Source organism: Oncorhynchus keta, chromosome 25, assembly GCF_023373465.1.
Source record: "Oncorhynchus keta strain PuntledgeMale-10-30-2019 chromosome 25, Oket_V2, whole genome shotgun sequence".
In the NCBI taxonomy this organism is placed as follows: domain Eukaryota; kingdom Metazoa; phylum Chordata; class Actinopteri; order Salmoniformes; family Salmonidae; genus Oncorhynchus; species Oncorhynchus keta.
The window spans coordinates 4659910-4687463 of record NC_068445.1 but is presented as its reverse complement, the minus strand read 5'-3'; the positions used below and the strand labels follow the sequence as shown (position 1 = coordinate 4687463).

The following is a 27554-nucleotide window of genomic DNA, read 5'->3' as shown; positions in this document are numbered from 1 at the left end:
GAGACTGGTGTTTGGCGGGTACTATTTCATGAAGCTACCAGTTGAAGACTTGTGAGGCGTCTGTTTCTCAAACTAGACACACTAATGTACTTGTCCTCTTGCTCAGTTGTGCACCGGGGCCTCCCACTCCTCTTTATATTCTGGTTAGAGCCTGTTTGCGCTGTTCTGTGAAGGGAGTAGAACACAGCGTTGTACGAGATTTACAGTTTCTTGGCAATTTCTTACATAGAATAGCCTTCATTTCTCAGAACAAGAATAGATTGACGAGTTTCTGAAGAAAGTTCTTTGTTTCTGGCCATTTTGAGCCTGTAATCAAACCCACAAATGCTAATGCTCAACTAGTCTAAAGGCCAGTTGTATTGCTTCTTTAATCAGAACAACAGTTTTCAGCTGTGCTAACATAATTGCAAAATTCTAATGATCCATTAGCCTTTTAATATTATAAACTTGGATTAGCTAACACAACGTGCCATTGGAACACAGGAGTGATAGTTGCTGATAATGGGCCTCTGTACACCTATGTAGATATTCCATAAAAAATCTGCCGTTTCCGGCAACAATGGTCATTTACAACATTAACAATGTCTACACTTTTTTTCTGATCAATTTGATGTTGTTTTAATGATCAAAAAATGTGTTTCTCTTTCAAAAACAAGGACATTTCTAAGTGACCCCAAACTTTTGAACGGTAGTGCATATGAAAAAATACACATTTTTAAATTTAAACCAATCGATTTGTCAAAAGAACAGACGACTCTCGGCCGACCAAGATTTTTGTTTTGTCGGGATAGCCCAACAAAAAGTCTCTGGACTGGAACCCGATTGGTTTGTGGTTTGAATTGGAAAGGGCAGTCCATAAGCGCAGGGAAAAGATCAAGGATCCTGAAATATTGAGTTTAAGATTCCTCCCAATGTGTTCTCCAATCTCATAAAACATTTTTTTTTAAATAGCCTGTGTCATTATACACAAGGGGAGGATGCTGGAGTATTGAAAACAAGGGTTCAGTCATTTTGACAGCTATTATTATTTTATTTTTTTATTACTTAAAATCTCTTAATCTGACCAATTGTGTTAGTTTATACAATCCTATATAATCCTGAATGCTTATTGGATAAAACCACATTCCAGCAGATGTCTATTCCACAAGTTGCCACCAGCTAAATATATGACGTTAAAATGCCTATTTACTATGTTCTATCTGACTGAGCAATCCACTGTCTCATCAGCCCAGCCAGTCAACTTATAAACTTGATCTCCACTATAAAAATCTAGACATTATCTCTCTCTTCTCTTTTAGATGTGACTGTAAGTTAGGCATAGTTGGCTAGCTAGCAAGCAAGGGATAAGAACGTTGCCAGCCAGTATGACAATGGAACATTTAAAAAGCATGATTGGGTCGCGTCCATAGATACAGAACAAAAAGACTGAACAACTGGGTCATGTCCATATATACAAGAAGACTGAAAGACTGGGTCACGTACCTAGCAACCCTATATTTGTGGAAGGATGAAATAGTAGTATGAATAAATTCATCAAATAATGTTTTTAATGAAAATCTGTCAATCATTATTTGAACATGTTGGCAACCTGTTGTATAAAAATGATAAAGCTGGGCCTCGACTTCATCTCAGGCTTAACAACACCTGTGCCAATATATTCTCCAAACATCGGCTTCTCTGGCATTATCACTGAAATGAAACAATATAATATCCCGAAAACACACAGAAACACACAGAAACAAGGTTTTTGATTGCTGTTTTTATTCCTTTTTCCCCCCACAGATTAACCTACAGAGGAGGATGCGGGTCACAGGACTAATTACCCAGGGTGCAAAGCGTATCGGCAGCCCAGAGTACGTCAAGTCTTACAAAGTGGCCTCCAGTGACGATGGCAAGACCTGGAGGACATACAAAGTCAAGGGCACAGATGAGGACATGGTGAGAAACACACACACACATTATTTATCTTTGTTTTACACACACGCCTGCACGCACGGACGCAGAAACTGGAGGCCACGCACCAAGTCTAGGGCAGAGTGGAGGACATGATGAGGTGGCTTTTTAATTAGCCAGCTCACACTGATAGTATCTTCCTGACACTTTACCCCCCTCTTCTTTAATGACTTTTAGATTGATTTTGTATACTATTTGAAGCATTGAAGTCTGTAAAGCATTTTTTATTCTCTGATTTGCTGTTACTCTAAAACAAATGAAGCATAAAGAGCATTGGGGTGAGAGACTGAACTCAAAACCCAGTTGTTAATTTCCTTCCCTGAGATCTTTGAGAGGTAGCTCTGACTGTAAGAGCATGCTAGCCAGAGCTTAGACTCAGTGATGCTCTGACCTGTAGGGACCACCCTTTTGAGTCCTGAATTCATCTAGAGACAGCTGCATTCCTAACAAACACACAAACATTCCTTCACCTCAGAGTCTAGTTGTCCTCGGATACGTCCTGATGGGAAAGCCCCAGGTTAATTTCGGAACCGGTCCAAATTTCAGTACGGGCCCAAAGCCCCAGGTTCATTTCGGAGTGGGTCTAAGTTTTTGGACCAGTTCAAAAATTAACCTGGGGCTTTCCCTTCCGGATGGATCCATGGACAACTAGACCCGTTCCGTATATACCTGATCGGATCCAGACCCGGTCCGAATGAGCGAAGCAGCAGTAAAGTCTATTTTAAACTACTTTATAATCCGGAGCTGATAATGAGCGAGGGAGAGGAGGAATAGAGGGGTGATGCTCTAACAGGGGATGTGCTGTGTGTGTAGGTTACTGTGAGTGTGAGCGAGTGACACGGAACAGGGAGGAGGAAGGGAGAGATGAGAGAAGGCAACCAACCAAGCAGACTCACGCTACAGTAGATTAATAGCTGCCACAGCTGGGTTATCATCCAGTATGATTACGTAGTAGGTTACGTAGTAGGTGCCTGTCTTGACTGCATTCAAGCTAGTTAAGATAGCTAGCTTGCTAGGCTAATTGAGGCTGCATGCACGTTCTCATCCAGCAATTACAAACAATTCAGAATATAAAGTAGCAGTATACCTGTTGGCCCTTGGTCGTTGTAGCCTATAATTTTAGTTCCATCTTCCATTGATTAAGATATCTCCTAACTTTAGTCCCAGATGGAGTCTCATTACTGTATCCTATTGCCTCTTTGTTGATTTAGGATTGGCCAACAACAAACAAAAGCTACACGCGCCACACTCGTGAAAAGCAAAGGATAACAGCATAAGTGATACGATATATTTCTCTCTCGCTCTCTCTCGCTCTCTCTCTCTCTACTGCAGCAGCAGCTGCTTTCTGATCTGTATGGGTTCCTCGGACAAGTCAGTTAAAATTGCACATACCTGATACGTGTATTTTGAAATCTGGATCCATACTGGTGAATCCGTGAAGACTTCTACCTCAGAGGGCTCTTTGAAACACTATATAAGTTCTTTCTGGGGTAGTTTTTTAAAACAGTCTATACAGTATGACCGTGTAATTGCTTAAATACCCATCTCATTTTGCTTATAATTCTAGCTAATTGACCTTGAATGGCAGCAATTTGTTGAGGGCCGAATAGACACTAGAGACACATGCGAGAGACTCTTGCATTGACAGATAAACACATTTCTCCCCCCTTCTAATCCCCTTTTAACCCTTTGTCTCTCATATAATTTCCCTACTCAGATATTCCGTGGAAATGTGGAGAACAACGCTCCTTCTGCCAACTCCTTCACCCCTCCCATTGAAGCACAGTACGTGCGCATCTACCCCCAGGTCTGTAGGAGACACTGCACCCTGCGCATGGAGCTGCTTGGCTGTGAGCTCACAGGTGGGTCCCAGTTCTATAAAGGCTTGACCGTAACCATTATGGGTTCAAACACAATCATGACTAGAGGTTCAAAGCTGTAGGTAGAAGTTGCCTTTCAGATCAGAATCTAGGAAGTGTCTGTATTACTCAATAATTACAATAGTGGGCACCATTAAGTATAATAAAATTGAGTATTTTAGGTTTTCTGCCTTTGTAAAAAGGACTGTGTCCAGTAACTAGTTTGTTTCTCCAGGCTGCTCTGAGCCCATGGGGATGAAGTCTGGCCACATCCAGGACTACCAGGTCACAGCGTCCAGCCTCTTTAGAACACTCAACATGGACATGTTCACCTGGGAGCCCGGCAAGGCCCGTCTTGACAAACAGGGCAAGGTCAATGCCTGGACGTCTGGACACAGTGACCAATCCCAGTGGCTACAGGTAGGAAGCTACTCCCCTTCTTCCCCTGTCTAAGGAAACATAGGAACATGAGTTTCTCCCCGGGCCACATGACCAGGAAAAACAGAGGACTGCAGTAATAGCCTAGTCACATGGTCATGAAAAACTCCTGGCCCAAATGAATAACTTATTTGGGGGGGGGGGGCAGAAACTTGCGTAAAGGAACTTATGACATACTGTGTTATATTCAGTGCTTCTGGTCCATAAAAGGGATCAAATCAAATACAATTGTATTTGTTGCATGCTTCATAAACAATGCAGAGAGGAAAAAATATAGAAATAGTAATAATAAAAACAACAAGGAATAAATACACAATGAGTAAGGGACAGATTGTGGGGTGTCCAAAAAAGAGGAGGGTTGGCAAACTTATTTTACATTCAACAGTTGCAGGTTTTACTATATAATTTCTTCATAAGAAATACGAAATAAGCTAACTAGCAATCATACAAACATTCAAGCTGCATACATTTTCAATAGGAAAAGCTGATAGGCAGCGGAGGCCACATTCATCATTACGCATGAAAGAACAGTAAAGGCAGCTCTATAAAGCTCTCCTATTGATGTTGTTTGGGGACACTAAAATGATCCTACCAAGACGAGCCTACAACACCACAATGCAATTGAATAATTAATTATTGTTTTCAAGACAGTACAAAATTCTATTTTAGGCTGCAGTAAAAATGTAATTTGAATAACGGTGCAAAAGCCCTGTGATTTGAATGTTTTATTCAAAGGTTTCTATCTCTCTGGGGTTAGGCGTTAGCGTCTCTTCCTTTATATAGGTTATATATATTGTTTTTATATGTATATATATTAATATCATACAGTGGACAACGAAGCCTATAGGCCTATGCATACAATGCCCTCATACATTGAGTGCTCAAATCTCTGACAGCTGAACCTTGAGGTAGACAATTATTAGCCTAAAAAAACATAAAAAGTAGGCTATAAAGTTTTACATATGTTACACGTTGAAACCCAAAGAATAGTGTTTTTGTCAGTTGTTCATTTGGCCAATATCCCTAATTTATTGATGGTGCTGGCTAAGCCAGGTCGGATCTGAAGGCATATGGATGTCTAGTGAATTACTCAAATGTCCGGTAAATGTAAATCTTCATGGTCCCATTGTCTGGCACCAAATTTCCCTGAAGATAACTAAAATGCACATTCACATGATAATCTGTCGCCAATTGGATGGAAATCTAACTATAGACTCTCCTGAAGCCCAGTTTCATTTTGATTTATCCCTGCTCATCATGGTTCACCAGCAGCGTCAAACATCCAAATAATAAGCTACAGATCAGCCAAACAAGCTTATAAGATTTGTACTCCCCCTCATGCTCATCTGGAGGTTTTTTTGTATTTGTTTGTGTATATCTGAGGTGTGTTTGTATCTCTGCAATTGTATACAGTAGCAGTCAAAAGTTTGGACACACCTACTCATTCAAGGGTTTTTCTTTATTTCCACTATTTTCTACATTGTAGAATAATAGTGAATAGATCAAAACTACAGTATGAATTAACACATATGGAATCATGTAGTAACCAAAAAAGTGTTAAACAATTCAAAATATAATTCTTCATAGTAACCACCCTTTGCCTAGATGACAGCTTTGCACACTCTTGGCATTCTCTCAACCAGCTTCATGAGGAATGTTTTTCCAACAGTCTTGAAGAGTTCCCACATATGCTGAGCACTTGTTGGCTGCTTTTCCTTCACTCTGCGGTCCAACTGAGCTCGGGTGATTGTGGAGGCCACGTCATCTGATGCAGCACTCCATCACTCTCCTTGGTCAAATAGCCCATACACAGCCTGGAAATGTGTTTTGGGTCATTGTCCTGTTGAAAAACAAATGATAGTCCGACTAAGTGTAAACTAGATGGGATGGCATTTCGCTGCAAGATGGTGTGGTAGCCAAGCTGGTTAAATGTGCCTTGAATTCTAAATAAATCAGAGGCAGTGTCACCAGAAAAGCACCCTCACAGCATCACACCTCCTCCTCCATGCTTCATGCTGGGAAGCACACATGCGGAGATCATCCATTCACCTTGTCTGCATTTCACAAAAACACGGCGGCTGCATCTCAGAAAGACACTAATTTTGGACTCATCAGACCAATGGACAGATTTCTACCGGCTAATTTCAATTGATCGTGTTTCTTGGCCCAAGCAAGTTTCTTCTTATTATTGGTGTCCTTTAGTAGTTGTTCCTTTGCAACAATTCGACAATGAAGGCCTGATTCATGCAGTCTCCTCTGAATGGTTGATGTTGAGATGTTCACGATGGTGGAAAAACCTCATCATATCAAGCACCTTAAACCAATCTCGCTGTAACGGCGTTCTTCGTTTGTAGAAAGAGAGTCGGACCGAAATGCAGCGTGGTGGTTACTCATGACTTTAATGAAAAAAGCGACACATGAAAAACTTTACAAATACAAAAACAACAAACGGAACGTGATACCTAATTACAGCCTATCTGGTGAAACTACACAGAGACAGGAACAATCACCCACAAAATACACAGAGAAACCCCGGCTACCTATGCACCCGCACTGGAAACACCGTGCGCTCCATAGCATAACACGGTGTCTGCCCGGTCTCTCTAGCCCACCGGTAAGCACAGGGAGTTTGCGCAGGTCTCCTACCTGGCATAGCCATACTCACTCACTCACTCACTCTCTTTAAGCCCCCAATCATTTTTTTTTTTTGGGCTGCTTTTCGCTTTTCGGGCTTCCTTGCCAACCGTGTTCCCTCGTATCGTCGGCTCCTATCTCCGACTGCCTCTGCTCTCCTTAGTGCCTCCACCTGTTCCCATGGGAGGCGATCTCTTCCGGCCAGTATCTCCTCCCAAGTGTAATAACCTTTACCATCCAACACGTCTTCCCATGTCCATTCTCCGAATAATTCATCCTCCTTTTGCTGCTCCAGCTGTCGCTGCCTCTTTCCACGCCACTCGGTCCGTGTGTGGTGGGTGATTCAGTCATATTTAATACTGATTTGAAGGTCATTTGTAATGCTGATAATTACAGAGAAGTTTTATAATTAATAGGGGGCACGAGAAGAATAGACCTGTCTTCAGCCTATTTTAATTTGATTTGCAGTGTTGTTTTTACACGACTCATATGGTGTAACGGCGTTCTTCGTTTGTCAAAAGAGAGTCGGACCGAAATGCAGCGTGGTGGTTACTCATGTCTTTAATGAAGGAAGAGCGATACATTAAATAATTATACAAATGCAAAACACCAAAACGGAACGTGAAACCTAATACAGCCTATCTGGTGAAACTACACAGAGACAGGAACAATCACCCACGAAATACACAGAGAAACCCCGGCTACCTAAATACGGTTCCCAATCAGAGACAACGAGAATCACCTGACTCTGATTGAGAACCGCCTCAGGCAGCCAAGCCTTTACAACACCCCTACTCAGCCGCGATCCCAAATACTACAAACCCCAATACGAAAATACAATAACCCCATGTCACACCCTGGCCTGAACAAATAATTAAAGAAAACACAAAATACTAAGACCAAGGCGTGACACTCGCAACCTGAAGCTAAAGACAGGCAGAAAGTTGTTGACTTATGGAAATACATTAGAACAAACAGATTTGGTGGCATTTGCGTTGTTCAATAACCTAGAATGTACACTTAGGAGTCTGGACTATACGCTACTGAAGAGAATCAATCGTATGGCTTTCAAATAATCTCGTCCGAAGACTTCCTCTTTCAATGCGTACCCATGCAGTGATGTTCCACTCAGGGCCTATTCAATCTGACATAGAGCAAGACTTCGCTTAAGCCATTTTCTCATGTGAAACGCAGGAGAAAAACTCATTTCTTTTTGACTGAAAAGGGGTGTTAAGGCAGCTGTGTGAGAACATCTTCACTGTTGAATTGTCCGTTTGGAAAATGTAACCTTTATGGCCTTCACTCATATCAATCACACCGTTAAAACTAATCAGGTGGATTACAAAGAATGGCATTGATGGTTATGTCATTTTCACCCCAGACATGAAGGACACAATACACCTATAATTGGAGCAGGAGACATTTTTTACTGTAGTTTTCTGAGACTTACTTATACTCAGGCAGACCAACCGGAAATTATTTTTTCCATTTCATTCTACAAGGGGTCACAATCTCACTACACAGCAGCTCCATAAGTTCACTACAAAAATGCTCAACTGTTTCAACTATTCAAAGAGTTCAAACTCAGGCCTCCCCAGAATATACATTTACTTCAAACACGTTTCATTAATTTCAACAAGCTCACAACACATCAATCATTTCAAACGTGTTTTAGTGCAGCTGTTTAGTTGAAGTATCAAGTTACATAATCATACACTGAACATCTGGAGAGGATGTCATTAACAGGTCAACCACAGGACACAGGACACTCATCAATCACTTCTGACAGAAACTGTCTACTATATTTTTTCTCATGTGTGATTGTAATATTTAGCACACAGAGGAGTTTAGTGCCAAGCCTTTGATACTGGGCAAGCCTACAAGGTAGGAAAAAAGGCTGTCCCCATTTTGGTTGACCGAGAGATGTCTGTTCTTTCCACCAATCAAATTTCCATATTTCCATATGCCTATAAAAACACCATACAGTATGTGTTTTAATAAAATAACTGTATATGCACTGAGCATGTCTGATACTTTAAGCACACTGTTTGATTAAATAATTAAGACCCAAATTACTCAAGAGGGAGCCCGACTGTGTAAAAAAAAAAGACAGCGAGTGCCTGCACGCACGTTCTCTCTCTCTCCTCCCTGCTGCAGCGACCAGGGACCATACCATAGCAACAGTGTTTATCATGATGTCCGTGGCGCTGAAGCTGCAACAGAATTACAGTCATGTTTTGTATCTTACTTGTTTTCTCTCTCACTGAAAAGTTATTTTACCGAGATCCCTCATTTGTTAAGGAAAAACATTCCTTACTCTCCCAACCCTTGCTCTCTTTAAGTGACACATGTATGGATCACATGCACGTGACCAATAGGGTCATCAAGCATTTCATCAACACATCAAGAAATCTGTTATAACAAACTCCAACACCGTTACACATGTGACAGCATAGTGGATGCAGAGGATGTGACAAATGTATTTGAAATGGGGGAATGTTTGCTGGTTGCTCAGGAGGAAAAGGGGAAGTCCAATATGGAATACATTTGACTTAGTTGTTGAAGCTTACAATATAAAAAAACATCTGACCGTTTGGAACAGTGTAAATAACATTATATAAATGATAAGTCTACCATAGAGTCTGTTATAATCAACAACAAAAATGTAAAGCCTTTATTTATTTATTTTTATTTTTTAGAGCTTAATATTGCGGAAAGAATGTTACTTCCAATGTAATTGTCTGCATCATTTCCAATCCCCCGTGTTTTTTTTGGTAAATATATTTAACCATACACGCATGTATACATATACACATGTATACATACCTATATAGACATACATATCAAATCAAATGTATTTATATAGCCCTTCGTACATCAGCTGATATCTCAAAGTGCTGTACAGAAACCCAGCCTAAAACCCCAAACAGCAAGCAATGCAGGTGTAGAAGCACGGTGGCTAGGAAAAACTCCCTAGAAAGGCCAAAACCTAGGAAGAAACCTAGAGAGGAACCAGGCTATGTGGGGTGGCCAGTCCTCTTCTGGCTGTGCCGGGTGGAGATTATAACAGAACATGGCCAAGATGTTCAAATGTTCATAAATGACCAGCATGGTCGAATAATAACAAGGCAGAACAGTTGAAACTGGAGCAGCAGCACAGTCAGGTGGACTGGGGACAGCAAGGAGTCATCATGCTTTTTATATACCTTTATTATTATTCCCCGCAAACCCTACCGCCGATCCCCCAATTGGAGTAAACTAATAAACACTTCTGCTTTTAACTTCAATTTATACATCTTATACACATTTTACAGACACAGTCTACTTTAAAATAGTTCTCGCTTGTTTGTTCTTAGTCCTTCCTCTATTTATGATGTCCATCCAGTTTGATTTCTATTTGTAACTATGCTATTTCACAGAAGTTCTGAATCTATATAATATATAGAGATACAGATACAGATACAGATACAGATATATACATTTTACAGATACCGTATGTTTTACATTGTTTACCTTGTTATTAGTCCCACCCTTCAGCTCCATTCAACCCCTCCCATCTATCTCTCAACATTATCCATTTCGGATTTCTATTTGCCATATATTTTTCAACTGTGCTGTGATGCTTCACAAAATAATTGAACCTTCCTATTCTCATAGATTCTTCAGATTGTAAATTAAAAATAAACATTTTTGTTAAAATAATTATTATATTATTGATTGATTGACTATGACTATGACTATGGCTTTTCAAATCACTCAGTATTGCTATCTGTAGCATTAGTTCTAGACAAATGTTGCAATTCTTCAGCCATTCCTGGACCTGTGTTCAAAAACGAGCTACATATGGACAATACCAAAATAAATGATATAATGACTCTGCCTCCTCACAGCAAAGCTTGTATTACTGCAAAGACTAAAAACAGTCACATCAGGCCCAATTATATGAATTATCTACTTAATTGATAAATTCACCTCTGAAGGTGAAATGTGTACTTACATTCTGAAATCTTGCTCTGGTTTGACATCCAAAGGGTCCCAGAGATAACATGTTGTTATGCTAGATACAATCCTTTTTCATATCCTAAAAAGGTCCATATAGCCTGCACAATCGATTTTGTATTTCCACTCGTTTAATTTGCAAAGAAAGGAATCTGTGAAAATCTCACCCTAAACATTGTTTCGGCGAGTCAAATCACATTCATAGCTATTCCTCAGAGATCTTAGAAGGTAACAAGACTTCACTATTTCATTAGGGGTGTAGTATATCCTATAGGACACCATATTTGGTCAGAGAGCGAACCCTTCATTGCATGCAGATGACACGGGCGGTCTTCACTTGAACGACTCCAACTTTGTCAAAAAGCACCATTCGGGGTCAAACAAAGCTAGCTAGATAGCCAATGAGCTGGGCTTTACGGTAGTATCCCTGTATCTGTCACAAAATGTAGCTACTAACCTTGTACAACAGCATGCCTTTCACTTATGGACAACAATTATAAGAATATTCAGAGTTATGAAGATATGAAATCTGGTTGTTTTGCAAATGTTGAACTTATAATATGGCTACTAATACTGGAAAAGCTAAATCAAAATCCAAGTATACAGATTTGACAATATTCTTGCAGAAAAAAATGTCATATGAATGCAAATGTATCCTTCACTATTTGCCAAATGCTACCTGAGTAACTTCACACTAAATGTCATGTAGTTCGCTCATACATCAAGTTATCCATCTGAAGCTTTGCACATACACTGCTGCCATGTTGTGGACACCATCGGAATTACAACCAGAGCAGTGGCTAGAACTGGGACATTTCTGTTGCATTTCAAAGATGGTGGTACAAAATAATTGTTTTTTTTTCTTCTAACAGATCTATTGTGTTATATTCTCCTGCATTCAATTCACATTTCCACAACCTTCAAAGTGTTTCCTTTCGAATGGTACCAAGAATATTCATATCCTTGCTTCAGGGCTTGAGCTACAGGCAGTTAGATTTGGGTATGTCATTTTAGATGAAAATTGAAAAAAAAGAGGGCTATCCCTAAGAAGTTCAGTTTTATTGGTTCCTTATCAGAACAACAGTTTTCAGCTGTGCTAACGTAATTGCAAAAGGGTTTTCTAAAGGGTTTTCTAATGATCAATTAGCCTTTTAAAATGATAAACTTGGATTAGTTAACACAACGTGCCATTGGAACACAGGAGTGATGGTTGCTGATAATGGGCCTCTGTACGCCTATGTAGATGTTCCATAAAAAATCTGCCCTTTCCAGCTACAATAGTTATTTACAACATTAACAATGTCTACACTGTATTTCTGATCAATTTGATGTTATTTTAATGGACAAAATGTGCTTTTCTTTCAAAAACAAGGACATTTCTAAGTGACCCCAAACTTTTGAACGGTAGTGTATAGACATATCCTATGTGTTTTAATCAAATCAACTATATGCACTGAGCATGTCTGATGCTTTAAGTGCACTGACCGCAAACTTTTGAACACTAGTGTACATGTAGGTAGGGTTATTAAAGTGACTATGCATAGATGACAACAACAGAGAGTAGCAGAAGTGTAATGGGCGGGAGGGGGTGGGGGCAATGCAAATAGTCTGGGTAGCGATTTGATTGGATGTTCAGGAGTCTTATGGCTCGGGGGTAGAAGCTGTTTAGAAGCCTCTTGGACCTAGACTTGGCACTCCGGTACCACTTGCCATGCGGTAGCAAAGGGGCCTTCTTCTGACACCGCCTGCTATAGAGGTCCTGGATGGCAGGAAGCTTTGCCCCAGTGATGTACTGGGCCGTACGCACTACCGTCTGCAGAGCCTTGCGTTCGGCGGCCGAGCAGTTTCCATACCAGGCAGTGATGCAACCAGTGCTATTGGTTACGCAGCTTTAGAAACTTTTGAGGATCTGAGGACCCATGATTTTTGCTCGCCGTTCTTGTGATCATTTTGTCCCCACGGGGTGAGATCTTGCGTGGAGCCCCAGATCGAGGGAGATTAGCAGTGGTCTTGTATGTCTTCCATTTCCTAATAATTGCTCCCACAGTTGATTTCTTCAAACCAAGCTGCTTACCTATTGCAGATTCAGTCTTCCCAGCCTGGTGCAGGTCTACAATTTTGTTTCTGGTGTCCTTTGGCAGCTCTTTGGTCTTGGCCATAGTGGAGTTTGGAGTGTGACTGTTTGAGGTTGTGGACAGGTGTCTTTTATACTGATAACAAGTTCAAACAGGTGCCATTAATACAGGTAACGAGTGAAGGACAGAGGAGCCTCTTAAAGAAGAAGTTACAGGTCTGTGAGAGCCAGATATCTTGCTTGTTTGTAGGTGACCAAATACTTATGTTCCACCATAATTTGCAAATAAATTCATTAAAAATCCTACAATGTGATTTTCTGGATTTTCTTTTCTAATTTTGTCTGTCATAGTTGAAGTGGACCTATGATGAACATTTACAGGCCTCTCTCATCTTTTTAAGTGGGGAAATTGCACAATTGGTGGCTGACTAAATACTTTTTTGCCCTACTGTACCTGATACCAAGATTTGTCAGTCATAGCTGGTTCAAAACCCCCACCCATATAGATTGGGTTCATCTTGTGGTCATCTGCCTCTTGTGTTGTCTCGCAAATCAGGGGCCCTCTGCACACATCAACAACAGTCACCCACGAAGCATCGATACCCATCGCTCCACAAAAGCCGCGGCCCTTGCAGAGCAAGGGGAACTACTACTTCAAGGTCTCAGAGCAAGTTACGTCACCGATTGAAACGCTATTTAGTGCGAACACCGCTAACTAGTTAGCCATTTCACATCTGTTACACCAGGATAATTAAGAATACTGAGGTCTTTGTTCTGTTCCTCCAGGCTCTCTCTATCTCGGTTACACCCACTACATCTGATCTATGGAATGCCAGCTGTAGGCTTTTTATCACCAAGCCATCACTTAATCAGTTGCCAGCCCAAGCTTCAAAATAATCTTCTCAGTTAACTCTATGCAATATAACAACCATTTGGTTCATAAATATAACATCATCTTGTAATCCTGTTAACACAATGTCCAGGATTCAGCTGCAGAGGGAGGTGTTTAGTGAAGTGCAATAGAGATTGTGTCATCTATGGGGCGGTATGTGAATTGGAGTGGGTCCATGGTCATGGCTCACATTCTGTTGATGTGAGCCATGACCAGCCCTTCAAAGTATTTCATGGCTACAGATGTGAGTGCTATTTAGACATGTTAGCTTGGCGTTCTTGGGGTCTGCTTGAAATATATAGGTATTACAGCCTGAGTCAGAGAGAGGTTGAAAATGTTGGTGAAGACACTTGCCAGCTGGTCAGCGCATGATCTGAGTAATCTGCCCTGGTAATCTGTTTGGCCCTGCAGCCTTGTGAATGTTTATTTGTTTAAAGGTTTTACTCACATTGGCTACGGAGAGCAAGATCACAGAGGCATCTGGAACAACTGCTGCTCTCTTGCATGGTTCAGTGCTACTTGCCACAAAGCGAGCATAGAAGGAATTTAGCTTGTCTGATAGGCTCGGGTCACTGGGCAGTTGGTGGCCGGGTTTCCATTTGTAAACCGTGATAGTTTTGCAAGTCCTGCCACGTCTGACAAGCGTCAGAGCCGGCGTTGTACCCACAACTTGAATTTTCAAGCTTCATGTCTCACCTAACTTATCCATCAGAACCTCATAACCCAAATTCAAAAAACCTTTTCCATAACTACTCCTGAAGGCAACACCCACAACTCTTGCACTGTGCCTGTGAATCTGTCCTCCTCTAGTCCTGTTATCTTTGGTTTGTAATAGGACATTTTAATTGTACGTGTCCACATAACTGAGTATGTGACTAGCCTTGTGAAACCTTGTGAAACTATCCTATTATCATCTTCTGTCCGCTCATTATGTTGCAAACCAGCTTTCACCTGCGTCCTTGCATAGATAAAGTACCGCCCAAGAACAGGAAATTCAGACTGTCTACTGTGCTGTGTAACACTGTTATTCTCTCTGCGCTTAGAAATGAAGATCCTTATTTTATATATCCACCACAGGCTGCAGTCTGGTCATGTCACACTTCAGCAATGTGTCATCCTAATTGTGGTTATTAAGGTAACTGATTGTCTCTGACGACTCCAGACAGGGCATTAAGCAAAGACTCAGCACTCAACGGTCGATTATACACTTAGTAAACAAAACATTAGGAACACCTTCCCAAAATTGAGCTGCACCCCCTTTTGTCCTCAGAACATGGGCTCTAGAAGGTGTTGAAAGCGCTACATAGGGATGTTGGTCCATTTTGACTCCAATGCTTCCAACAGTCAAGATGGCTGGATGTCATTTGGGTGGTGGACCATTCTTGATATACATGGGAAACTGTTGAGCGTGAAAAACCTAGCAGACATACAGTTCTTGACACGCTCAAACCTGTGTGCCTGGCCCCTACTACCATATCCTGTTCAAAGGCACTTAAATATTTTGTCTTGTCCATTCACCCTCTGAATGGCACACATACAGAATCAATGTCTCAATTCTCTCCTTATTGTATTGTAGTGCCATAGTCAACTTATGATAATGAAAATTTCATGGGCAGGAGACAAGACAGGTAGTTAGACAGGCCCCAGACAGGCCATGAAGCTCAGTTGAATTTATTGCTGTGGATAGTGGGAAATTTGTCGTTTGATGTTGCATGCTGTGCCTACAGGAGCAGGGAAAGGAAATGGAGGAAGCTATAAAAAAATCAATGACTTACTAGACCTTTGGCAAGGAAAAGAAATAGAAACATTGATGTTTTCAACTCACATTAGTGTCTATGTCATAGGAAGTATTGATGTACGTATGGGAACACTGATGTGTTTGTTTTTGTGTATGTGTGTGTAGTATAGTGTATGAATATGTGTGATGTGTATGAATGGATGTACATATGCGTGCTGATGCCTGGTACTGACAGTTCAATGTCTTTTCTGCACCAGTTGTCATGGTGAATAATTGATTCTCAGTGACATTACTGGATGACTTTAAACTTGATAGATTAACGGAATTAATCAGACTTAATGACACATTAAGTTATTCAAATGATTCAACACAACTGCAGTGCAGGAGCAGCAAAGAATATGTACTTTACTGAGTGCAAACACGCCAGACTAGATTTCATCAAGGCAAAGGGTGGCTACTTTGAAGAATCTCAAATATATTTTGATTTGGTTAACATGATTTGGTTACGACATGATTCCATATGTGCTATTTCATAGTTTTGATGTCTTCACTATTATTCTACAATGTAGAAAATAGTAAAAAAATAAAGAAAAACCCTTGAATGAGTAGGTGTGTCCAACATTTTGACTGGCACTGTGTGTGTCTTTATCTTGAGGAGACCAAACAAGTGTTGTGCTTGTTATGGGTGAGTCAGATGGTTGACTTACCTTGTAACTTTCAAATTGCCCTTCTTGAAGCTATTGAGTTAGTTAGCTGTATTGTTTTCCCATGTGAACTACCTAGTCTACGATGATCATGCAAATGTTCAACATTAATTGACTCTCCTGATACCCTTGTTGGATGTTCTACATTGATAGTAGTTGAAATTAGATAATAATGCTGAGAACCCCCCAAAAAAATCTCAAAATTATGTTTTCATTCAGGCAACCATTTTATTTTTCAGTAGACTGCCAAACAGTACAGAAACTTAGCACATGTGTTTTTCTTTTTTTTCTTCTTCTTTTCATCAGTCTTCTATTCTGGGTCGCCATTCATTTCTTCAGGAAAACCCGCCACTCCAGGCATGGCATTCCTTTGACACCTCTGAATGTCTTGAAATTTCCTCTTAATGAGTGCATAATGACCTATCACATTTCCCTGCAGCATCTTAGGGAACCTCTGGGCACACATGTGCAGGATAAAGTTCTTAACGTTGTTTGGCAGTGCCCACTTGCCCCTGCCGCCATCCCAGTTGGTGGTCTGGCACCAACACTGATTCTCATGAGATACGAGACCACGGAACAGCAGCACAGAGTTCATATGGATCTCTCCCTTACTCACTTGGCACTGGAAGTTGTGTTCCTCTGGAGTTAACCCATCAGGTAGTGGATTATGACTGCATTGTGGTGATCCCAATAGGATTTCAGAGAGGGTGTGGCTGTGGCGCTGCCTCTTCCTTGTGACCAGGGAAGAAGAGGGACGTCTGGTCATTTTGTTGGTGCCCATAGGGTTTGTATCTGCTGTAGGGTGGTCTTAGGGATGGGTTGTGGCCTGAATCCCTCTACCTTGCAACCTGGGAGGAGATTCTTTGTGGAGTAAGTGTAAGTGGCTTGAGGAATGCTGGGGAGAACGGTGCTGTTATTCCCTCTAAGGCAGGGGTGTCAAAGTCAAATGGACGGAGGGCCAAATAAAAAATTTAGCTACAAGCCGAGGGCCGGACTGTTCGAATGTTCATTGAAAAATTTTTAAATGATGCATATAGTCTAGTGAACCTAATTGAACCTACTGAAAACCTAACAAATATATTCCAATATGATCAGATAAATAAAGCAATATTTTCTTATGGCTCTGTCAGTAATCTTTAATTTTCAACAGACACAAAAGACAAATTTCCTTTATATAAAAATCCCCATAACATGAACATTAAATGAAAGAAACCGGTATTCAAGGCACCATCAGTAGCCTATATTTTCTATTTTAGCAAAAGTGGGCTAAATTTACTTCAAAGAAAAAAACAATAATAGCAATTTTCTATCATCCACTCAACTGAAATATTTTTAAAATATAATTGGATTGAAATACAATAAAATAAAGTGCAAAAATCTATTAATCAAAAACAACACTTTGTTTAAGGAGAAGTAACATGCAGTGAAAACAAATATTAAACTTTAACTTTTAAACTTGAACTGAGTAAAAACTCTAAATATGTGATTGCACAGTAATGTTCACTTGTTTGAGGTTGAGGGTGATACTTGGTGGTGTCCCATCTTTTCCACAAGTTCATCAATGTTCGGGGTAAGGCTCTGAGCTGAGGAAATCCTCAGAATTGAGTGGAGGTGTTCAGCAGTAAGTCGACTTCTGTGTGATGTTTTGTTCAAGTTCATCAAAGAAAACAGTTGTTCACACAGGTATGTGCTGCCAAACATAGACAACGTTTGAGCAGCCTGGATGCGCAGCTGGGGCATTGTGTCGGGGAGGAAACGGGCGAACTCCGCAGCACCCACTGCCGCATATTTTGCCCTCAGTGCATCATTGCATTGGAGGTCAATCAACTCCATTTGGAGGTTTGGTGGTGAGCTTTCCACGTCAACAGCAAATGGGTTACCGAGCAGTTCCAACCTGCTTTTTTGTGCTTCAAAGTCAGCAAATCGGCGTCGAAAGTCAGCGGCAAGCATACCTATTTTATCAGCCAACTGTGCGCTCGGGAACGCACTGGTAGAGAGCTTCTCTTTCATGGTCTGGCAGCTGGGAAAGTGGCTCAAATTTTCTTTCCGCATCTGCGTCTCCCACAGAGTCAGTTTGGTTTTAAATGCCTTCACTGTACTGTACATATCAGAGATGACACGATCCCGACCCTGCAGCTGCAAGTTCATTGCATTCAGATGACTCGTAATGTCACACAGAAAAGCCATTTCACACAGAAACATTTCGTCTCGGAGTTGTGTTGTGTCTTTCCCTTTGCTGGCCAAGAACAGACAAATCTCCTCACGAAGCTCGAAACATCTTTGAAGCACCTTTCCCTGGCTTAGCCATCGCACCTCTGTGTGATAAGGCAAATCACCATGCTCCGTTTCTAACTCCGTCAGAAATGCCTTGAACTGGCGGTGATTCAAACCTTTGGCTCTGATAAAGTTAACTGTGCGCGTGATGATGCTCATTACATGCTCCATTTTCAAGGCTTTACCGCACAACGCTTCCTGGTGTATGATACAATGATAAGCTGTCAGCTCACCTGTCGCGTTTTCCTCTTGCATCTTTTCCCGTATCTTCGCCACCAGTCCGCTCCTGTGTCCACACATCGCAGGTGCTCCGTCGGTTGTCAAACCCACGAGTTTTTCCCAAGGCAGCTCCATCTCATTTACACATCTTGACACCTCTTCATACAAATCATGCCCCGTAGTTGTGCCATGCATAGGACGTAAAGCCAAAAACTCCTCTGTCACGCTTAGGCTGGAGTCCACTCCGCGGATGAAAATTGACAACTGGGCAATGTCAGAAATGTCGGTGCTCTCATCCACAGCCAAGGAATATGCAATGAAATCTTTTCCCTTTTTCACAAGCTGCTCTTTTAGATTGATGGACAACTGGTCTACTCTCTCGGCAATGGTGTTTCTGCTCAGACTCACATTTAAAAAGAGTTGCCTTTTTCTGGGCAAACTTCGTCACAAACTTTAATCATGCAGTTTTTGATGAAATCCCCTCTGTAAATGGCCGGGCTGATTTAGCGATCTCTTCTGCCAAAATAAAACTGGCCTTGACAGCAGCCTGGCCTTGTGATTTGGCTTTTTTGAACAGAGCCTGTCGAGATTTGAGGCCTCGTTTTAATTCCTCTGCCTTTTGTAGCCTTTGTTCCATGTCCATATTCTTCTTTTTGTCCGCGTGTTTCGTTTCATAATGTCGTCTCAGATTATACTCTTTCAGTACCGCCACACTTTCTCCACACAGAAGACACACAGGTTTTCCAGCTACCTCCGTGAACAAATACTCCGACTCCCACCTTGTTTGAAACCCCGGTTCTCAGTGTCCACCTTCCGTTTTGCCATTTTTGATGGGTATCTGAAAGTTAATTTTACTGTGATGCTGACAACTGCTGTGCCAATAAATATTGAAATGAAGCAGCCTACTGCTCGGTGCGTCACCGTTGCATTGTGGGAAATGTAGTATTGGTGCGTGTAAAAGATCTGCGGGCTGCCGGCTTGCTGCGGTCTGCGGGCCGGTTCTAATAATAAATCAAGATCATCCCAGGGGCCGTAAAAAAACCTTCTCGCGGGCCGGATGTGGCCCGCGGGCCTTGACTCTGACATATGTGCTCTAAGGGGTCAGAATAAATCTTAGCGATTGGCTGTGGTCCTTGCTTCTCCTTAGGACCAGGGAGTCAGGTCTCTGTGGGGCAGATGGATGTGGCTTCAGAGCTGCTGGGGAGCATTGGGTTCAGCCTGGCCTAATTTCAGTTCATGTGACAAAACAAGCAATGGGGGAAGGATATATACCATCTAAATCCCTGTGAAATATATTTTCAATATCCAACCATGTTGTATTTTCAGTTGTTTGAAGCTGTTGTACAAAACCGAAAGTAAAAAACACAAACAACGACACATAAGCATGGGATGCATAGAAATGGCACACATAGAAAAGGTATGCCGCTTCTTACACTTGCTTTCCATGAGAATGACATATCTATATCTCTCATTTCTATGTGAATTTGGTCGGATAGCCAAAAAGTTAGATATTGCAGCTTTAAATATCAAACGGTTAGATACTAAATGGAATACAAAGCACGTTTAAGATATTTATAGTAAGTTAGGTAAATGTAAAGTAGGCAAATTAAAGATAGGTACTAGCCTGTCTAAAATAGAAGTTAAGCTGGATAAACAGAGAAAACGGAATACAAAATCATTAACAAGAGGAAAAGATGATCATGTGTGGTTGGAGTCAGTTATGTTTGGCTTGGTGTGGTTATGTTAAGGATAGGGTGTTGTGTTGATTCTATGTAGGTTTCAGTCTGGCTTTGACATCTGCAGCATGGTTGGTAGTGGTGTTTCTGTAGCCCATTTGTGCTTCTTGTACGGTTCTCTTGAGTGATCACTCGATTCAAGTATTTCTGTCCTATTTATTGCTTGTCTTTCTGTGATGATGTTGATTTTGTATTCCGTTTTCTCTGTTTATCCAGCAGATATGTTGTAGATGTATTGAGTGTTGATTAAGCAGATCATCTGTATGCCAATTTTATTGCTTGATTCTGTATTCGTTGTGATAAAATGAACATGAGCATTTTATTTATAGGTTTTAGTTCCCGTCTTTCCCCTTAAATGTGTTAGGGGTGTGGCTATAAGTGGCCCCTGGTTTGCATATGAACAGATTAACCAGAAGAATGTATCACAACAGCCCTCACAACCGATAGCCAATGCCTGGTGTGTCTGTAGTGAGAGACTGCACTGTGAGCACATTCCATTAGAAGGTGTGGGGTGTGTCCTTCACTTTATAACATTGGCTACATGCAACAACGCATTTGGGAGAGTAAAATAGGGTCAGATGTCTTGATTTATTTCCCCAGTGAAAGAAATTGTCTTGACATTAAACATGACAAGAAAAGGGTGTAGTCCCTGAGCAGACATTAGGATTGTTGACATTAGGATTCCTAAAACTATGAGTACAAAAAGAATAACAGTATGGCTGTTACAAGATGGGGAGTTGATCTGAGATAGTGGTGACCCTTGCGTTTGTGCCAAAAGAACAAGACAGCCTGTGAACAATCAGTCTTACGGATAGGGCTGGAGCCATTGGGTTATCTAATGACAAGCACCCATAAACTAATGCAGACAAGTGTATCTTTGTTCAATCAAATGCATTGGCTTCCTAGCTCTCCTCTTGTATGTCTTCACTACAGAGATCTTCAGATTTTGTTTGCCTCCAAATTTGTTTCTGCACATCCACTACTAACTACTCTCAAAATGACTGAGCCAGAGGAAAGTCTGACAGGCAGGCCTCTGCAAAACCTTACGGTGAAAACCATGAACCTCTTTCCCTCCCTGTGAGTGTATCTCGCCTGTCGGACTTAGTCGGTTTCAGACTTACTCTCCTGTTTTAATCCTATTTATGACATTAAATAGCTTGTTCCACTGCTTCCTGTCCTCACTGATTTGTCTATCAAATCGGTTTAGTTTTATTGTTGAAGACCCGCTTGTGTGGTGTTCACATTTTTGTTATTCACCCAATGTTCGTGGACCCACAACATCATTGGGTTTTTCAAACATTAACAATTTATGTAAAAATTGGTAGATGTTGACTTATATCAATTGCAATATAGACAGCATATATGGTTAATATTTGCCATTTACCTCTGCTAGATCACATTTATCAAAAAAAGCGCTATTTGTTAAAAATATATATATATTATAATAGGTACGTTTTCAATTTAATCAAGACATGGGTGGAATAACACATGTTTTTCTTTGACAAATATAAATAAAACAAGGTTTTCATCAGTATTGATGTTTATTTCTTTGAACTGAACAAATTGGAGGGACACATTTTATATACAGTATTTTATGGAGATGATGAATGAGCCCCATTGAACACAAATTAAGGCCGGTCTACACACCACATGAGGGGACAGAGTTTTACTGTGTGTGTGTGTTGCTAATGTATTTATTGCACTTGATGCATGTGTACTCTTCCTATCCTTCTTGGGTCCACACACATCGCAGCACCTCTCCTTGCCACTACCGGCTGCAATCTAGAACGATGAAAACACTTAGTTCAGGAATTTTACTAACATCTCACTCACCAAAAAAAGAAATGTCAATTTTTCAGGAACCTGTTTTTCAAACATAATTCACAAAAATTCAAATCATTTCACAGATCTTCATTGTAAAGAGTTTAAAAACTACTTCCCATGCTTGTTCAATTAGCCATAAACACTTAAAGAAGATGCACCTGTAGACACTAACAGCTTACAGACGGTAGGAAATTAACATCACAGTTATGACAACATATGACACTAAAGAGGCCTTTCTACTGATTCTGAAAAACACCAAAAGAAAGATGTCCAGGGTCCCTGCTCACCTACATGAACGTGCCTTAGGCATGCTGCAAGGAGGCATGAGGACTGCAGATGTGGCCAGGGCAATGAATTGCAATATCTGTACTGTGAGACGCCTAAGACAGGGCTACAGGATGGACAGTTGATCGTCCTCACAGTGGCAGACCACGTGTAACAACATCTGCACAGGATCGGTACATCCGAACATCACACCTGCGGGACAGGTACAGGATGGAAACAACAACTGCCCGAGTTACACCAGCAATGCACAAATCAAATCAAATTTATTTACATAGCCCTTCGTACATCAGCTGATATCTCAAAGTGCTGTACAGAAACTCAGCCTAAAACCCCAAACAGCAAGCGATGCAGATGTAGAAGCACACAATCCCTCCATCAGCACTCAGACTGTCCGCAATAGGCTGAGAGTGGCTGGACTGAGGGCTTGTAGGCCTGTTGTAAGGCAGGTCCTCAACAGACATCACCGGCAACAAACGTTACATATGGGCACAAACCCCTCATCGCTGGCCCAGAAAGGACTGGCAAAAAGCGCTCTTCACTGACGAGTCACGGTTTTGTCTCACCAGGGGTTATGGTCGGATTCGTGTTTATTGTCGAAATAATGAGCATTACACCGAGGCCTGTACTCTGGAGCGGGATCGGTTTGGAGGTGGAGGGTCTGTCAGGGTCTGGGGCGGTGTGTCACAGCATCATCGGACTAAGCTTGTTGTCATTGAAGGCAATCTCAACGCTGTATGTTACAGGGAAGACATCCTCCTCCCTCATGTACCCTTCCTACAGGCTCATCCTGACCTGACCCTCCAGCATGACAATGCCACCAGCCATGCTGCTCGTTCTGTGTGTGATTTCCTATAAGACAGGAATGTCAGGGTTCTGCCATGGCAAGCAAAGAGCCCGGATCTCATTCCCATTGAGCACGTCTGGGACCTGTTGGATCGGAGAGTAAGGACTAAGGCCATTCCCCCCAGAAGTGTCCAGGAACTTGCAGGTGCCTTGGTGGAAGAGTGGGGTAACATCTCACAGCAATAACTGGCAAATATGGTGCAGTCTATGAGGAGGAGATGCACTTCCGTATGTAATGTAGCTGGTGGCCACACCAGATACTGACTGTTACTTTTGATTTTTACCCCCCTTTGTTCAGACATATTATTCCATTTGTGTTAGTCACATGTTTGTGGAACTTGTTCAGTTTGTGTCTCAGTTGTTGAATCTTGTTATGTTCATACAAATATTTACACATGTTAAGTTTGCTGAAATGAAATGCAGTTGACAGTGAGGACATTACATTTTTTTGTTGAGTTTATATAGATGCAGCATGCCAAGAGAGTCAGACACACACACACCATACAAGGGTTAAACATCAACACATATATCCCAACATTTGTATCATAACTAAAGTTACATTAATTACTCTAAATTAAGGATATAGGGTTACCTGTTATTTTGTTAACCGATCCAGACAGAACAGTCGCATGTGCTCACTCCCTCAAATCGTTTGGAGAAAAAATATTTTTTATTTTATTCAGCTCTGTTTTATTGTATTCTTCATACTATAAAATGATCTAAAATAATGCCATGGAATTCTAAGCAAATCATGTCTGCTAAATAAAGTAGTGTAGCCCACAGCCAGATGTCATAGTCAGATCAGGGCCTAACATAATGGAGAGTATATATTCTGAAATACATAGGAGGTATGTGCAAGACATTGTGTTGTTTCACACACTACAAAGAGTAAAGAGTCTGGCCACATTTTCTTCATATCATATTTCTTTAGACCTTTCTAAAATAAATAATGCATTTATTGTGATGGTGTAGGCTATATTGCATGGATTTATTAGACTTTTTAAAAGGTAGATGTGTGGAAGCAAGGAGATTCTAAATGTTGTTTAGGTTAATTAACCGCCCTGGGATATTTGGAATGGTAGCGTCCCACACCGCCAACAGCCAGTGAAAGTGCATGGTGCGAAATTCAAAACAACAAAAATCTCATAATTAAAATTCCTCAAGCATACAAGTATTTTACACCATTTTAAAGATACCATTCTCGTTACTCCAGCCACAGTGTCTGATTTCAAAAAGGCTTTACAGCCAAAGCACCACAAACGATTATGTTAGGTCACCATCAAGTCACAGAAAAACACAGCCATTTTTCCAGAAATATAGATAAAATGAATCACTAACCTTTGATGATCTTCATCAGATGACACTTATAGGACTTCATGTTACACAACACATGTATTTTTTTGTTTGATAAGGTGCATATTTATATACAAAAATCTCATTTTACATTGGCGAGTTATGTTCAGTAGTTCCAAAACACGCTGTGATTTTGCAGAGAGCCACATCAATTTACAGAAATACTCATAATAAACATTGATAAAAGATACAACTATTATACATGGAACATAAACTTCTCCTTAATGCAACCGCTGTGACTTTACAGAAAAAGGACAACATGCAATAATCTGAGTATGGCGCTCAGAGACCAAAACAGCCAAAGAGATATCCACCATGTTGGAGTCAACATTAGTCAGAAATAGCATTATAAATATTCACTTACCTTTGATGATCTTCATCAGAATGCGCTCCCAGGAATCCCAGTTCCACATTAAATGTTTGATTTGTTCGATAAAGTTAATCATTTATGTCCAAATACCTCCTTTTGTTAGGGTGTTTGGTCAAATCCAAACGTGCGTGCAAGTCCAGCCGAAAGGTCGGATGAAAAGTCCAAAAACTTATATTACAGGTCGTAGAAACAAGTCAAACGAAGTATAGAATCAATCTTTAGGATGTTTTTATCATAAATCTTCAATAATGTTCCAACCTGCGAATTCCTTTGTCTGTAGAAAAGCAATGGAACGCAAGGTAACTTTTACGAGCTCGTGGCAATCTGCCAGACACCTGGCTCAGAGAGAGGATCTCTCATTCGGCCTTCACAGCAGAAGCATCAAACAAGGTTCTAAAGACTGTTGACATCTAGTGGAAGCCTCAGGAAAATGACCCCACAGACACTGTATATTGGAATGGCAATGAGTTGAAAAACTACAAACTGGGTCAAACAGCTGCAAAAACAAAGACCTGTTTGCACAAGTACATATAGTCATACACTCTACTGGGCGGAGTCAACTCCTTGCACTTCTAAACAGCCAATACATCTCTGTTACTAGGTAGGAACTCAATTGCATCCTCTCATTGGTGTAGTTAGTCATAGTACTGTTCCTCTTTACTTCATCTGACCTCGGCCCACATTCCTCACTCCTCCCTATCTCATGGCTGTCCAACCCTATTTGTTGACTGAAACCAGACTGTGACCCTTCTCCTCTGCACAGGATACATGGGATTTAACAATAATAATAATAATAATAATAATAATAAAGATGATTGCAAATAATTTGTTGATGACTGGATTCTTTATTGTTGGTTGCTTATTAGTCACTCAAATCCTTATTATTTTATGATGAATTATTGGTTTGGTTACCCCTGTGCTGTGACGTGTGTTTTTATATGGTATGTCTTATCCTTTCGCTCCACTGGCTATCTGGCAAACAGGCTACACTCTAGCCCGTTCAAACATACCATCACACGGGTGTGATCATTCTACAGTGGTCCCTGAAGCGTACCATCACGCCCTCGTGTGATTAGAAAGCTTATTTAGAACGCTTAGTTAGAACGGCCAGTTTCGAATGACGCAACAATCAGCATCTGAGCTGACAAAACTTTTTTCAGAAACATTTTGGAAAAAACACAGTCCTTACAAAGTTATGTCCAGAATGTGAGCAGTTTATTTTTGGATACATTGTTCAGACATTCACAGAAGTATCTACAGCATAACACAATCATACAAACCGGACAAATGTAGGCTATATTTGTCCTAGCGCTAACTGAGGAAAGATTGATGCAACACAAGCGGTCACATTTGTATAACTCTCACTGACAAACTATAATATGAATTATCTAATAGAAATTACTATTTATAATTAATTACATCATGGGTGAGCTTACCATTGATCGAAGTAATTGAGTAAAACACTTTCTAGAAATCGGAAGTAATTCTACGATGATTAGTTTCTCTATGCGCCACCTGCTTTTTTTTTCCAAAATAATAAGAGAAGACAAGATGAGTTTGGTCTGTTTATAGTATGCATGTTGAAGGGGTGTGTCCACCATAATTTACATCCCACCATTCACTTCCTGAAGTTCTCAAAAAAGGAGTGAACCCTTACTCATCTCATTTTGTTATAGCATCTTTGGTCCGACAGACGATTACGTGAAACCCAGAATGCATTGTATGTCAACACACATGGCTCCACACATAGCTGGAATTAGCTTAGCTCATCATAATCAGTGCAACCTTCAAAAAAGTATTTTACACACATAATATGTGCCCATTACAATCTATGTAAGAATCGGAATGCATGATTTATCACGGTGAGTAAAACAGTAAATATATCAATAATTACCACACAAAACATTTTCTGATAGTGATTTATTGCTAGAAATGGCGCGTGCAGGCAGTCAATCGCATAACCTCTCACTCTGAGCCATTCAGTGTTTTTGTTTATGCATGTAGCATTAGCAATGTCTTTCAAAAGGAGACAACTCACAAATGCGGAAATTCTGGAGATGTTTTAAAAATTCTGACAATGGGTCTGGAAGTCAGTAATCAGATTCTGACAGTGACAGTGAGGAGCTGCCCTCCAGCCATTGAGAACCCTGAATCTGAGGAACCCTTGTCCACTGACAAAGTCCCAGATCCATTTGACGATGCTGGTGGTGATGGAGGCAGAGTGACAATGGATGAAGTACAGGGGTTCTGTGGTAGCTGGAAGGCTGACAGCCATTTCACCCCTCCTGGCCCTGCTGTTTGCTTTGATGAGTCCCAGTCTGGGGTGCAATGCCCCTTACCATTTCCATCTGAGGCAGAG

General features: G+C 40.9%; 1 protein-coding gene across 4 annotated transcripts in view; it reads left to right on the top strand.

The window, feature by feature from the left end:
- Positions 1-27554, top strand: part of LOC118358027 (EGF-like repeat and discoidin I-like domain-containing protein 3) — a 264375-nt gene that overhangs the window by 200567 nt on the left and 36254 nt on the right. For all 4 annotated transcript variants that reach the window (XM_035735396.2, XM_035735395.2, XM_035735397.2 and 1 more), the window contains 3 exons: positions 1783-1938; positions 3671-3815; positions 4048-4232. In XM_035735396.2, the coding sequence (XP_035591289.1) occupies positions 1783-1938; positions 3671-3815; positions 4048-4232 (486 nt within the window). The remainder of the gene's footprint in view (positions 1-1782; positions 1939-3670; positions 3816-4047; positions 4233-27554) is intronic.